Source organism: Oncorhynchus mykiss, chromosome 31 (genome assembly GCF_013265735.2).
Source record: "Oncorhynchus mykiss isolate Arlee chromosome 31, USDA_OmykA_1.1, whole genome shotgun sequence".
NCBI classification, from domain to species: Eukaryota; Metazoa; Chordata; class Actinopteri; order Salmoniformes; family Salmonidae; genus Oncorhynchus; species Oncorhynchus mykiss.
The window spans coordinates 11,362,224-11,376,668 of NC_050571.1; the positions used below are offsets into that span (position 1 = coordinate 11,362,224).

General features: G+C 46.5%; 1 protein-coding gene across 2 annotated transcripts; it reads left to right on the forward strand.

Annotated features, from left to right (window-relative positions):
- Positions 1-162: 162 nt before the first annotated feature.
- Positions 163-10,894, forward strand: LOC110504367 (rho-related GTP-binding protein RhoG-like). Of its 2 annotated transcripts, XM_036969970.1 has the most exons (4): positions 205-282; positions 4,966-5,014; positions 6,325-6,486; positions 7,394-10,894. In XM_036969970.1, the coding sequence occupies exons 3-4, from the start codon at positions 6,358-6,360 to the stop codon at positions 7,838-7,840; spliced, it is 576 nt and encodes a 191-aa protein (XP_036825865.1). In that variant the 5' UTR covers positions 205-282; positions 4,966-5,014; positions 6,325-6,357; the 3' UTR covers positions 7,841-10,894. The 2 variants fall into 2 exon arrangements, with proteins under 2 accessions (XP_036825864.1, XP_036825865.1); XM_036969969.1 differs by lacking the exon at positions 4,966-5,014 and having other exon boundaries at positions 163-282.
- Positions 10,895-14,445: the final 3,551 nt, after the last annotated feature.

Genomic DNA, 14,445 nt, shown 5'->3' on the forward strand with positions numbered 1-14,445 from the left:
GGTATTATAAAACAATCAAATATATGTTTAATTTAACGCATGTTTAAGGTAATGAGGTAGGTCCTTTTCTGGGGGAACATATTATTTATAGAGCGTTATGGTTTATAATGCCATCTAGCGTCCGAATGACCTCTTAACAACTTGAAGTAAGACAAGAAGAAAAACTACAACTACCATGATCCCATAACCAACGTCGTACGTTTTGGGCGTTTCCGAAAGTTCCCCGGATGAAGTTGTGATTGATTGTACACGGCTAAAAAGTTGAGCTCTAGTCGAGAGGTGGTAAGATAAACAACACTTTTTTAAAAATATAGATCATTCTTGCAAACTATTGTTTTCCCTATATGTATACTAACAATGTGCTTATTGTGGCTAATAACTGCTTTAATTGTTTTTAGGAAGTCTAAACTTTGAGAAACTCCACATGCTTGCTTGCTAGCACGCTAGCTAGCTAACGTTAGGTCCTTAGCGTTCCATCTAGCTGGCTGGTATGGGTGCGCCCAAAAGTTGACGACCTAGGATACCAAATTATTGTTGTCTAACTTTCTCAGGCTTTCCATTTTATCATAGTTAAATCATTGTACTTAACTAGTACCTTGTTAATTAAAAGAAAATATTTGATTTGATAATTAAAATAATAATAATAATAATCAAAACAAACAACAGTCAATGCGCTGCTACTGCTTTATTCTCTCTCCTTTCTCTCCCCCCCTCCTTCCCTTTCTCTCCCCCCTCCTTCCCTTTCTCTCCCCCCTCCTTCCCTTTCTCTCCCCCCTCCTTCCCTCTCTTTCTCCCCCCTCCTTCCCTCTCTTTCTCCCCCCTCCTTCCCTCTCTTTCTCCCCCCTCCTTCCCTCTCTTTCTCCCCCCTCCTTCCCTCTCTTTCTCCCCCCTCCTTCCCTCTCTTTCTCCCCCCTCCTTCCCTCTCTTTCTCCCCCCTCCTTCCCCCTCTTTCTCCCCCCTCCTTCCCTCTCTTTCTCCCCCCTCCTTCCCTCTCTTTCTCCCCCTCCTTCCCTCTCTTTCTCCCCCTCCTTCCCTCTTTCTCCCCCCTCTGTCCCTCTCTTTCTCCCCCCTCCTTTCCTCTCTCTTCCCTTTCTCTCTCAACCCTCCTTCCCTCTCCCCCTCCTTTCCACTCTCTCCCCCTCCTTTCCTATTTCTCTCCCCTCTTTCCCTCTCTCTCCCCCTCCTTTCCTCTCTCCTTCCGTCCCTCTCCCCTCTCTCCCCCCCTTTTCTCTCTCCCCCTCCCCTCTCTTTCTCCCCCCTCCTTCCCTCTCTTTCTCCCCCCTCCTTTCCTCTCTCTTCCCTTTCTCAACCCTCCTTCCCTCTCTTTCTCTCCCCCTTCCCTATTTCTCTCCCCTCCTTCTCTCTCTCTCCCCCTCTTTCCCTCCCCTCCTTCTCTCTTTCCCCCTCTCTCTCTCCCCTCCTTCCCTCTCTCCCCCCTTCTTTCCCCCTCCTTTCTTTCCTTCCCTCTCTCTCTCCTTCCCTCCCTCTCTTTCCTGCTCTCCTTCCCTCACCTCTCCCCTCCTTTCCTCTCTCTCCTTCACTCTCCCCCCCTCCTCCCCCCTCCTCCCCCCTCTCTCTCCTTCCCTCTTTTATCCTCTCTCTCCATCCTTTATCCTCTCTCTCCTTTCTCTCCCCCCCTCCTTCCCTTTCTCTCCCCCCTCCTTCCCTTTCTCTCCCCCCTCCTTCCCTTTCTCTCCCCCCTCCTTCCCTCTCTTTCTCCCCCCTCCTTCCCTCTCTTTCTCCCCCCTCCTTCCCTCTCTTTCTCCCCCCTCCTTCCCTCTCTTTCTCCCCCCTCCTTCCCTCTCTTTCTCCCCCCTCCTTCCCTCTCTTTCTCCCCCCTCCTTCCCTCTCTTTCTCCCCCCTCCTTCCCTCTCTTTCTCCCCCCTCCTTCCCTCTCTTTCTCCCCCCTCCTTCCCTCTCTTTCTCCCCCCTCCTTCCCCCTCTTTCTCCCCCCTCCTTCCCTCTCTTTCTCCCCCCTCCTTCCCTCTCTTTCTCCCCCTCCTTCCCCCTCTTTCTCCCCCTCCTTCCCTCTTTCTCCCCCCTCTGTCCCTCTCTTTCTCCCCCCTCCTTTCCTCTCTCTTCCCTTTCTCTCTCAACCCTCCTTCCCTCTCCCCCTCCTTTCCACTCTCTCCCCCTCCTTTCCACTCTCTCCCCCTCCTTTCCTATTTCTCTCCCCTCTTTCCCTCTCTCTCCCCCTCCTTTCCTCTCTCCTTCCGTCCCTCTCCCCTCTCTCCCCCCCTTTTCTCTCTCCCCCTCCCCTCTCTTTCTCCCCCCTCCTTCCCTCTCTTTCTCCCCCCTCCTTTCCTCTCTCTTCCCTTTCTCAACCCTCCTTCCCTCTCTTTCTCTCCCCCTTCCCTATTTCTCTCCCCTCCTTCTCTCTCTCTCCCCCTCTTTCCCTCCCCTCCTTCTCTCTTTCCCCCTCTCTCTCTCCCCTCCTTCCCTCTCTCCCCCCTTCTTTCCCCCTCCTTTCTTTCCTTCCCTCTCTCTCTCCTTCCCTCCCTCTCTTTCCTGCTCTCCTTCCCTCACCTCTCCCCTCCTTTCCTCTCTCTCCTTCACTCTCCCCCCCTCCTCCCCCCTCCTCCCCCTCTCTCTCCTTCCCTCTTTTATCCTCTCTCTCCTTCCCTCTCCCCCCCTCCTCCCCCTCTCTCCTTCCCTCCTTCCCTCTCTCTCTATCCTTTATCCTCTCTCTCCAACATATGTTAACGTTGCCAAAGCAAGTGAAATTTATAAACGAAAGGGAAATGAACAATAAAAGGTGAACGGTAACTCCCACAAGATCTGAAAGAATAGAGACATTTCAAATGTCATAGTCTATATGCAGTGTTGTAATGATGTGCAAATAGCTTAAGTACAAAAGGGAAAATAAATGAACATAAATATGGATTTACGATGGTGTTTGTTCTTCACTGGTTGCCCTTGTGGCAACAGGTCACAAATCTTGCTGCTGTGATGGCACACTGTGGTCTGTGTAATCTGAGGGAAATATGTGTCTCTATTATGGTCATACATTTGGCAGGAGGTTAGGAAGTGATTTCAGTTTCCACTTCATTTTGTGGGCAGTGTTCACATAGCCTGTCTTCTCTAGAGAACCAGTTCAGCCGACGGAGACATTTTTCAATAGCAAGGCTGTGCTGTCAATAGCAAGGCTGTGCTCACTGAGTCTGTACATAGTCAAGGCCTTCCTTAATTTTTTGGGGTCACTTACAGTGGTCAGGTATTCTGCCGCTGTGTACTCTCTCCTTAGGACCAAATAGCATTATAATTTTCTCAGTTTGTTTGTTGATTGTTTCCAATGTGTCAAGTATTTATCTTCTCTCTCTCTCTCTCTCTCTCTCTCTCTCTCTCTCCCCCCTCCTTCTCTCTCTCCCCCCTCCTTCTCTCTCTCCCCCCTCCTTCTCTCTCCCCCCTCCTTCTCTCTCCCCCCTCCTTCTCTCTCCCCCCTCCTTCTCTCTCCCCCCTCCTTCTCTCTCCCCCCTCCTTCTCTCTCTCTCTCTCTCCCCCCTCCTTCTCTCTCTCTCTCTCTCCCCCCTCCTTCTCTCTCTCTCTCTCTCCCCCCTCCTCTCTCTCTCTCTCTCCCCCCTCCTCTCTCTCTCTCTCTCCCCCCTCCTCTCTCTCTCTCTCTCCCCCCTCCTTCTCTCTCTCTCTCTCTCCCCCCTCCTTCTCTCTCTCTCTCTCTCCCCCCTCCTTCTCTCTCTCTCCCCCCTCCTTCTCTCTCTCTCCCCCCTCCTTCTCTCTCTCTCCCCCCTCCTTCTCTCTCTCTCCCCCCTCCTTCTCTCTCTCTCCCCACTCATTCTCTCTCTCTCCCCCCTCCTTCTCTCTCTCTCTCCCCCCTCCTTCTCTCTCTCTCTCCCCCCTCCTTCTCTCTCTCTCTCCCCCCTCCTTCTCTCTCTCCCCCCTCCTTCTCTTTCTCTCTCCCCCTCCTCTCTCTCTCTCTCTCCCCTCCTTCTCTCTCTCCCCCCTCCTTCTCTCTCTCCCCCCTCCTTCTCTCTCTCCCCCCTTCTCTCTCTCTCTCTCTCCTCCCTCCTTCTCTCTCTCTCTCTCCCCCCCTCCTTCTCTCTCTCTCTCTCTCTCCCCCCTCATTCTCTCTCTCTCCCCCCCTCCTTCACTCTCTCTCCCCCCTCCTTGCTGTGACTCTTATGTGGATGATGTTAAAAAATAGTTGTTGTTCTGATGTGATTAATGAGGAGCATCCAGACGCTGCACTTGATGAATTTATGTAATTGCTTCTTCCAACTATTAAAAAAACATGCACCTGTTAATTAATAATTGGAAGAAGAACTGTTCAGGCTGTTAATTAATAACTTTTCAGGCACCACGGATTGACGAGGAATTGAAATGGTTGACAGGGATGGGGTAATATGAGGTCCCACAGTTGACAGTGCATGTCAGAGTAAAAACCAAGCCATGAGGTCAAAGGAATTGTCCGTAGCACTCCGAGACAGGATTGTGTCGAGGCACAGATCTGGGGAAGGGTACCAAAACATTTCTACAGCATTGAAGGTCCCCGAGAACACAGTGGCCTCCATCATTCTTAAATGGAAGAAGTTTGGAACCACCAAGACTCTTCCTAGAGCTGGCCACCCGGCCAATCTGAGCAGTCTGTCTACGGCTGCCTCTCTCAATAGCGAGGCCATGCTCACTGACTCTGCACATAATCAAATCTTTCCTTAATTGTGGGCCAGTCACAGTGGGCAGGTATTCTGCCACTATGTACTCTCTGTTTAGGGCCAAATAGCATTCTAATTTGCTCAGTTTTCTTGGGTTTTCTTTCTCCAATTTGTCAAGTAATTATCTTTTTATTTTCTCATTATTTGGTTGGTTCTAATTGTGTTCTCTCTCTCCCTCTCCTCACTTCTCTCTCTCTCTCTCTCTCTCCCCACTTCTCTCTCTCTCTCTCTCTCTCCTCACTTCTCTCTCTCTCTTTCCTCACTTCTCTCTCTCTCTCTCAATTCAATTCAATTCAAGGGCTTTATTGGCATGGGAAACATGTGTTAACATTGCCAAAGCAAGTGAGGTAGACAACATACAAAGTTAATATATAAAGTGAAAAACAACAAAAATTAACAGTAAACATTACACATACAGAGGTTTCAAAACAGTAAAGACATTACAAATGTCATATTATATATATACACAGTGTTTTAACAATGTTTTAACAATCTCTCTCTCTCTTTCCTCACTTCTCTCTCTCTCTCTTTCCTCACTTCTCTCTCTCTCTCTCTCTTTCCTCACTTCTCTCTCTCTCTCTCTCTTTCCTCACTTCTCTCTCTCTCTCTCTTTCCTCACTTCTCTCTCTCTCTTTCCTCACTTCTCTCTCTCTCTTTCCTCACTTCTCTCTCTCTTTCCTCACTTCTCTCTCTCTCTTTCCTCACTTCTCTCTCTCTCTCTCTCTCTCTCTCTTTCCGCACTTCTCTCTCTCTCTCTCTCTCTTTCCGCACTTCTCTCTCTCTCTCTCTCTCTTTCCGCACTTCTCTCTCTCTCTCTCTCTCTTTCCGCACTTCTCTCTCTCTCTCTCTTTCCGCACTTCTCTCTCTCTCTCTCTTTCCTCACTTCTCTCTCTCTCTCTTTCCTCACTTCTCTCTCTCTCTCTTTCCTCACTTCTCTCTCTCTCTCTCCTCACTTCTCTCTCTCTTTCCTCACTTCTCTCTCTCTCTCTTTCCTCACTTCTCTCTCTCTCTCTTTCCTCACTTCTCTCTCTCTCTCTCTCTTTCCTCACTTCTCTCTCTCTCTCTTTCCTCACTTCTCTCTCTCTCTCTCTCTTTCCTCACTTCTCTCTCTCTCTCTCTCTTTCCTCACTTCTCTCTTTCCTCACTTCTCTCTCTCTCTCTCTTTCCTCACTTCTCTCTCTCTCTCTCTTTCCTCACTTCTCTCTCTCTCTCTCTCTTTCCTCACTTCTCTCTCTCTCTCTCTCTTTCCTCACTTCTCTCTCTCTCTCTCTCTTTCCTCACTTCTCTCTCTCTCTCTCTCTTTCCTCACTTCTCTCTCTCTCTCTCTCTTTCCTCACTTCTCTCTTTCCTCACTTCTCTCTCTCTCTCTCTCTTTCCTCACTTCTCTCTCTCTCTCTCTCTTTCCTCACTTCTCTCTCTCTCTCTCTCTCTCTTTCCTCACTTCTCTCTCTCTCCTCACTTCTCTCTCTCTCTTTCCTCACTTCTCTCTCTCTCTTTCCTCACTTCTCTCTCTCTCTTTCCTCACTTCTCTCTCTCTCTTTCCTCACTTCTCTCTCTCTCTCTTTCCTCACTTCTCTCTCTCTCTTTCCTCACTTCTCTCTCTCTCTTTCCTCACTTCTCTCTCTCTCTCTCTTTCCTCACTTCTCTCTCTCCCCAGGTTCTGCAGCCCGTGTGTTCTTAGGAAGGCAGAATGCAGACCATGAAGTGTGTAGTGGTGGGGGACGGTGCTGTGGGTAAAACATGCCTCCTCATCTCCTACACCACCAATGCTTTCCCAGAGGAGTACATCCCCACCGTGTTTGACAACTACAGCGCCCAGGTTCACCTGTGTTTTCCTCTGTCTGTGTGTTCGTCTGTCTGTGTGTTCCTCTGTCTGTGTGTTCGTCTGTCTGTGAGTTCGTCTGTCTGTGTGTTCCTCTGTCTGTGTGTTCCTCTGTCTGTGTGTTCCTCTGTCTGTGTGTTCCTCTGTCTGTGTGTTCCTCTGTCTGTGTGTTCCTCTGTCTGTGTGTTCCTCTGTCTGTGTGTTCGTCTGTCTGTGTGTTCGTCTGTCTGTGTGTTCGTCTGTCTGTGTGTTCGTCTGTCTGTGTGTTCCTCTGCCTGTGTGTTCCTCTGTCTGTGTGTTCCTCTGTCTGTGTGTTCCTCTGTCTGTGTTTTCCTCTGCGTGTGTGTTCGTCTGTCTGTGTGTTCGTCTGTCTGTGTGTTCCTCTGTCTGTGTTCCTCTGTCTGTGTGTTCCTCTGTCTGTGTGTTCCTCTGTCTGTGTGTTCCTCTGTCTGTGGGTTCCTCTGTCTGTGGGTTCGTCTGTCTGTGTGTTCGTCTGTCTGTGTGTTCGTCTGTCTGTGTGTTCCTCTGTCTGTGTGTTCCTCAGTCTGTGTGTTCCTCTGTCTGTGTGTTCGTCTGTCTGTGTGTTCCTCTGTCTGTGTGTTCCTCTGTCTGTGTGTTCGTCTGCCTGTGTTTTCCTCTGTGTGTGTGTTCGTCTGTCTGTGTGTTCCTCTGTCTGTGTGTTCGTCTGTCTGTGAGTTCGTCTGTCTGTGAGTTCGTCTGTCTGTGTGTTCCTCTGTCTGTGTGTTCCTCTGTCTGTGGGTTCGTCTGTCTGTGTGTTCGTCTGTCTGTGTGTTCCTCTGTCTGTGTGTTCGTCTGCCTGTGTTTTCCTCTGTGTGTGTGTTCGTCTGCCTGTATGTGTTTTTTACAGCTGGGTTTTACATCTGTGTGTGTGTGTGTGTCGCAGATGACGGTAGATGGTCGCAGCATCAGCCTCAACCTGTGGGACACAGCCGGACAAGAGGAGTATGACCGCCTCCGTACTCTGTCCTACCCCCAATCCAACGTCTTCGTCATCTGTTTCTCCATCGGGAGTCCTTCCTCCCACGCCAACGTCCGCCACAAGTGGCACCCGGAGGTGTCTCACCACTGCCCCAGCGTGCCCATCCTCCTAGTGGGGACCAAGAGGGACCTGAGGAGTGATGGGGAGACGGTGAAGAAGCTGAAGGAGCAGGGTTTAGCTCCCACCACACAGCAGCAGGGGAACAGCATGGCTAAGCAGATAGGAGCGGTGAAGTACATGGAGTGTTCTGCTCTGACGCAGGAAGGGGTCAGGGAAGTGTTCAGCGAGGCAGTACGGGCCGTGTTGTATCCCCTTACCAAAAAGAATGCCAAGAAGTGTGTACTGTTGTAGTGAAATGGGTTGGTGACTGGGACTTCGGAAGGAGGGGACTAAGGGAGGGACAACGGATGGAGAGAGTGAGGAGAAAAGACTGGAGAGAGACTATGACGGGGAGCAAGTTTGAGTTTGTTGGAGGAGATGGACTCAGGCCCCTCTGCCTCTCAGGCCCCTCTGCCTGTAAAGACTCTTGATTCAGCTCACTTCTCTCCTTCCTCCAGTACCCCTCAAAATCAAATCAGGACCTCAAAGCCAGTTCCACTGCATTCATTTAGTTCCTTCTTACTCTCTAATCAGGGAAAAGCTTTAGACCTGGGACACCAGGTGGGAGCAATTCATAATCAGGCAGAACTGAAAACCAGTTGTAGTCTGGACCTCGTAGGGTCAGAGTTGAATACCCTGGCTCTATTATTTTCCTCTCTGGCAGAGTTTAATCCACTTCTCATTGTATCACCAAAGTGACTATGCCAACAGAGCTGCAGGGGAGAATATAGTCTTTCTCTCCCCAGTCTGCTCAAACTCCTATTAATGTTATCAATAGATATCACTTGATTTGTAGCAACGTTTCTAAAAGATGCTTCTGCCTTAGCTAATACAAGCGGTCTATTTTGTTCTGTGCGATCCCTTCTTGTTAAGATGTTTCTCAATGTTCCATAATGACAGATCCCCAACCTGATAGAGCTGGAGAGACGAGCTTTAGTATAAAGCTATCCACTCCCTCCATCACAGCCTTATCCAGTCAGCTATTCAGGATACCCATCGAGTGCTGTTGAAACCACACCTGACAATAGCCTATAGGTTTTGGGCATCTTGTTTTGTGCAGCTCTCTGCTTTAGCTAGGTGTCCAGTTTGCCTTCTTAATTTACCTCCAAATGACCCTAAACCTTCTTAATTTACCTTCAAATGACCCTAAACCTTCTTAATTTACATTCAAATGACCCTAAACCTTCTTAATTTACCTCCAAATGACCCTAAACCTTCTTAATTTACCTCCAAATGACCCTAAACCTTCTTAATGTACCTCCAAATGACCCTCAACCTTCCTAATTTACCTTCAAATGACCCTCAACCTTCTTAATTTACCTCCAAATGACCCTAAACCTTCTTAATTTACCTTCAAATGACCCTAACCCTTCTTAATTTACCTCCAAATGACCCTAAACCTTCTTAATTTACCTCCAAATGACCCTCAACCTTCCTAATTTACCTTCAAATGACCCTCAACCTTCTTAATTTACCTCCAAATGACCCTAAACCTTCTTAATTTACCTTCAAATGACCCTAACCCTTCTTAATTTACCTCCAAATGACCCTAAACCTTCTTAATTTACCTCCAAATGACCCTCAACCTTCTTAATTTACCTCCAAATGACCCTCAACCTTCTTAATTTACCTCCAAATGACCCTCAACCTTCTTAATTTACCTCCAAATGACCCTGAACCTTCTTAATTTACCTTTAAATGACCCTGAACCTTCTTAATTTACCTCCAAATGGACATTAGCCTAATCCAATTATGCAAGGGCCAAATCAACGGGGTTGTGGGCAGACATTTTAAAATAAATGAATCGATTGGTTGGATGAATGTTGTGAGTTTTTATGATTAATGCTGACAAGAATGATGGAACGACAGAAATATCAGATTGTTGGTTCCGGTTATTTATGCAAATGACATTTTATGTGCCTTATTGTATGATATTTGATTTTTTAATTTTATCTACCTTTTTTAAAATCTAGATGTATATGCATTAGATCCCAAAATGATTGTATTAGAAATATGTTGTGTGTGTGTGTGTGTGTACTAGTCTCTGGGAGTAACTCAACATTACATCCTCTCAGAAGAATCAAAGCTTTTTTCAGAAGGTGCCATGAAAAAAACCTTTTGACTTGACACGATGTTTCCTCCCTTTGGGGCCGACGCGGAACCGCCGCGGAACCGGATGTAGCTCTAGAGCTCACATCAGAGAGGTGGTGTGGGTGTTGTGGTGTGAACTTGTGTTCACAGCCTTCAGCGTTTGCTACTAGAATGTGATTTATGCTACAGCCTATATGATGCTGGTAAAAGAGCGGTGGAGTTTACAGGCTATGTGATAAAACTGACAACGGCAGCAGGAAGTAGGGCTCAGATTCCAGTAACTGTACGTTATTTAGGCTTGTCTTTTTTATTTTTGCATCTTTTTATTAAATGAATGAACCCATGGGTAGTTTTTATAGTCTGGAAAGGGTATCATACTGAAAATGTACAGGGCCAAACCTTCTGAAGATATATATAAGTGTGCATCACAAATGGCACACTACTCCCTTTTTCTAGTGCATTACATAAGTAATCAGGGTGTCATTTGGGACTTACAGTGTATGAAAGCCTAAACCAAGAGGGCAATAAAACCTTATTCCTTTATTTTATAAAAACATTTATTTTTAAATCAATTTATTCAGGTGATCAGCTGTTAGTTTGAATGTACACCTAACCAAACCAGTCATGGGTCTGCTCTTCTAGGTAAGGAGAGAGATGCAAATGGTTATTTATCTCTCAAGTTGCAGAGGGAGTTTGCTTCATTCTGTCAAGAGAAGTGAGGTGGAGGTCCTTCAGGGCTTCGTGGAAACAGATGTGTTAGTTTGACAGATCACTGTGCTGTGTAGAGGATTGAATGAAAGTGTGTGTCTGTCAGTGGAAATCCTGTTACCGTGTCCTGATTTCACTCTCTGAACATGCTGTTAAACATCACACACCTGGGGCCTTTCCGTCTTACAGCTGTGTGGTGTGTGTGTGTGTGTGTGTGTGTTTCCCAAATTCCAGGGGACCCCAAGGCGTGTGTATTTTGGTTGTTGCCATGGCACTACACAGTTGATTCAAATAATCAAAGCTTGATGATTAGTTGGTTATTTGAATCAACTGTGTAGTGCCATGGCAACACCCCCGGGGGGGGGGGGGGGGTACTCCATTTATTATACACTGGGAACTTGTTTTATCTGTAGAATTTTTGTAATTATATATAAAAGTGTATTTGTATAAATGAACTAACAATGAGATTATTTTTTAACTATGCTAAATACAATTCTTATAGTGAAATAGTGATGTGCTATTCCCTGTGTGGCGTTCTCTGCTTCTGCAGAGTTTGTGGGTGACAAAACGCATCACGGCAAGAGAGACGAAAACATAGAGACCTAAGAAGACAACATAGCAAGGCTACACAGCATGGTGCGGCAGGTAGCCTAGTGGTTAGAGCGTTGGACTAGTATGACATAGTAGACCTAGAACACAGTAGACCTAGAACACAACTCTAAGCACCAGGCCATGACACAGTAGACCTAGAACACAACTCTAAGCACCAGGCCATGACACAGTAGACCTAGAACACAACCCTAAGCACCAGGTCATGACACAGTAGACCTAGAACACAGTAGACCTAGAACACAACTCTTAAGCACCAAGTCATGACACAGTAGACCTAGAACACAACTCTAAGCACCAGGCCATGACACAGTAGACCTAGAACACAGTAGACCTAGAACACAACTCTTAAGCACCAAGTCATGACACAGTAGACCTAGAACACAGTAGACCTAAAACACAACCCTAAGCACCAGGTCATGACACAGTAGACCTAGAACACAACTCTAAGCACCAGGCCATGACACAGTAGACCTAGAACACAACCCTAAGCACCAGGTCATGACACAGTAGACCTAGAACACAGTAGACCTAGAACACAACCCTAAGCACCAGGTCATGACACAGTAGACCTAGAACACAGTAGACCTAGAACACAACTCTAAGCACCAAGTCATGACACAGTAGACCTAGAACACAACTCTAAGCACCAGGCCATGACACAGTAGACCTAGAACACAACCCTAAGCACCAGGTCATGACACAGTAGACCTAGAACACAACTCTAAGCATTAGGTCCCAAGTGGCTACATGTACTGTATGTATTCATCCCCTTTTAAAAGATACATTGAAGGCTACTGTGGCATATTTATCAGCACAGACTTTGATGGAAATGACAATTTGCAGTACTAAAATACATATAATCTATACATTATAGTTGGTGAGTACATGACCATCCTTCAACACAAGATGGCGACAAAGCCCCTCTGTTTTGTTCCACATTCCCAGATCGACTCTCTTCCCTGGTTTACACACTGATGTTACACAACCTTCTACATTCAGAGGCAACGTCCCAAATGACGTTCTATTCTCGTTATAGTCCACTACCTTTGACCAGGGCCCGCATAGGGTTCTGTTCAAAAGTAGTGCACTACAGGCAATAGGGTTCTGTTCAAAAGTAGTGCACTACAGGCAATAGGGTTCTGTTCAAAAGTAGTGCACTACAGGCAATAGGGTTCTGTTCAAAAGTAGTGCACTACAGGCAATAGGGTTCTGTTCAAAAGTAGTGCACTACAGGCAATAGGGTTCTGTTCAAAAGTAGTGCACTACAGGCAATAGGGCTCTGTTCAAAAGTAGTGCACTACAGGCAATAGGGCTCTGTTCAAAAGTAGTGCACTACAGGCAATAGGGTTCTGTTCAAAAGTAGTGCACTACAGGCAATAGGGCTCTGTTCAAAAGTAGTGCACTACAGGCAATAGGGTTCTGTTCAAAAGTAGTGCACTACAGGCAATAGGGTTCTGTTCAAAAGTAGTGCACTACAGGCAATAGGGTTCTGTTCAAAAGTAGTGCACTACAGGCAATAGGGTTCTGTTCAAAAGTAGTGCACTACAGGCAATAGGGTTCTGTTCAAAAGTAGTGCACTACAGGCAATAGGGTTCTGTTCAAAAGTAGTGCACTACAGGCAATAGGGTTCTGTTCAAAAGTAGTGCACTACAGGCAATAGGGTTCTGTTCAAAAGTAGTGCACTACAGGCAATAGGGTTCTGTTCAAAAGTAGTGCACTACAGGCAATAGGGTTCTGTTCAAAAGTAGTGCACTATATAGGGAATAGGGTTCTGTTCAAAAGTAGTGCACTACAGGCAATAGGGTTCTGTTCAAAAGTAGTGCACTACAGGCAATAGGGTTCTGTTCAAAAGTAGTGCACTACAGGCAATAGGGTTCTGTTCAAAAGTAGTGCACTACAGGCAATAGGGTTCTGTTCAAAAGTAGTGCACTACAGGCAATAGGGTTCTGTTCAAAAGTAGTGCACTACAGGCAATAGGGCTCTGTTCAAAAGTAGTGCACTACAGGCAATAGGGCTCTGTTCAAAAGTAGTGCACTACAGGCAATAGGGTTCTGTTCAAAAGTAGTGCACTACAGGCAATAGGGTTCTGTTCAAAAGTAGTGCACTACAGGCAATAGGGTTCTGTTCAAAAGTAGTGCACTACAGGCAATAGGGTTCTGTTCAAAAGTAGTGCACTACAGGCAATAGGGTTCTGTTCAAAAGTAGTGCACTACAGGCAATAGGGCTCTGTTCAAAAGTAGTGCACTACAGGCAATAGGGTTCTGTTCAAAAGTAGTGCACTATATAGGGAATAGGGTTCTGTTCAAAAGTAGTGCACTACAGGCAATAGGGCTCTGTTCAAAAGTAGTGCACTATATAGGGAATAGTGCCATTTGGCACACTGACTCAGAGTTCAAGTTCCACCCTCGTCTTCTCTCTGAGTCATCCTTCAACTCAACAGACACCTACAAGTTCCATCCATTCTTCCTGCTCTAGAATATCGAAGTGTTGCTAACGCTGAAAAATGGCTGTGACCTTTGTGGGCGTTGGCGCTAACCACATGATAGATGTGTTGAACTTCACCAACAGACTCCCACAACAGTGTGCATATTCTCTGTCCTGAAATGTTTTATTCCGTTCAGGTTTGAGTTCTATTCAAGAGGTTGACATTGTTGGCACAGAATAGTGAGAAGGCCTATTTCACATTTAGTAGATGCAACGACATGCCAGACATTAGAGCTGTGACCATGAACCGAAAATGATCAACAATGACCATACCAATCACTTATCGCAGGATTTTTGCTCATATGGTTTGTTTGGATAAGTAGCCTATACCAGACAAATGTGATGTTTGAAATTCATGTTTGCTAATAATGTTAATGGGCCAATTGATGGCTTCAACCATCAGAGTAGTAGTAGTGGTTTAAATAATCATTTTCAAATGTGGTGCACATTTATTTGATTAACTTGTGGTTCTATTGATCATTATTGCATCAATTTAGACAATTTATCGCAATATGTATTTTGGTTGATATCGCGCAGCTCTACAAGACGTGCGTTGAAGCTACTAGACGAAATTGATGAAGACCAAGGTCTTGAGCGATCACCAACCCAGCTGAAATCAGGGAGGTTTGAAGGCAGGACCACCTTCGTCTATAGGACTACAAACATGCTTGTTACTCTGGTGCAGAGCGGAGGACAGCTAAGTTACTCTAGTGCAGAGCGGAGGACAGCTAAGTTACTCTGGTGCAGAGCTGAGGACAGCTAAGTTACTCTGGTGCAGAGGACAGCTAAGTTACTCTGGTGCAGAGCGGAGGACAGCTAAGTTACTCTGGTGCAGAGCGGAGGACAGCTAAGTTACTCTGGTGCAGAGCGGAGGACAGCTAAGTTACTCTGGTGCAGAGCGGAGGACAGCTAAGTTACTCTGGTGCAGAGCGGAGGACAGCTAAGTTACTCTGGTGCTGAGG

Bases quoted from the DNA above. Each gene is read 5' to 3' on its own strand.
- LOC110504367 (XM_036969969.1), top strand. From the start codon at position 6,358: ATGCAGACCATGAAGTGTGTAGTGGTGGGGGACGGTGCTGTGGGTAAA. The intron at 6,487-7,393 runs GTTCACCTGTGT...TGTGTGTCGCAG, and splicing joins TTGACAACTACAGCGCCCAG to ATGACGGTAGATGGTCGCAG.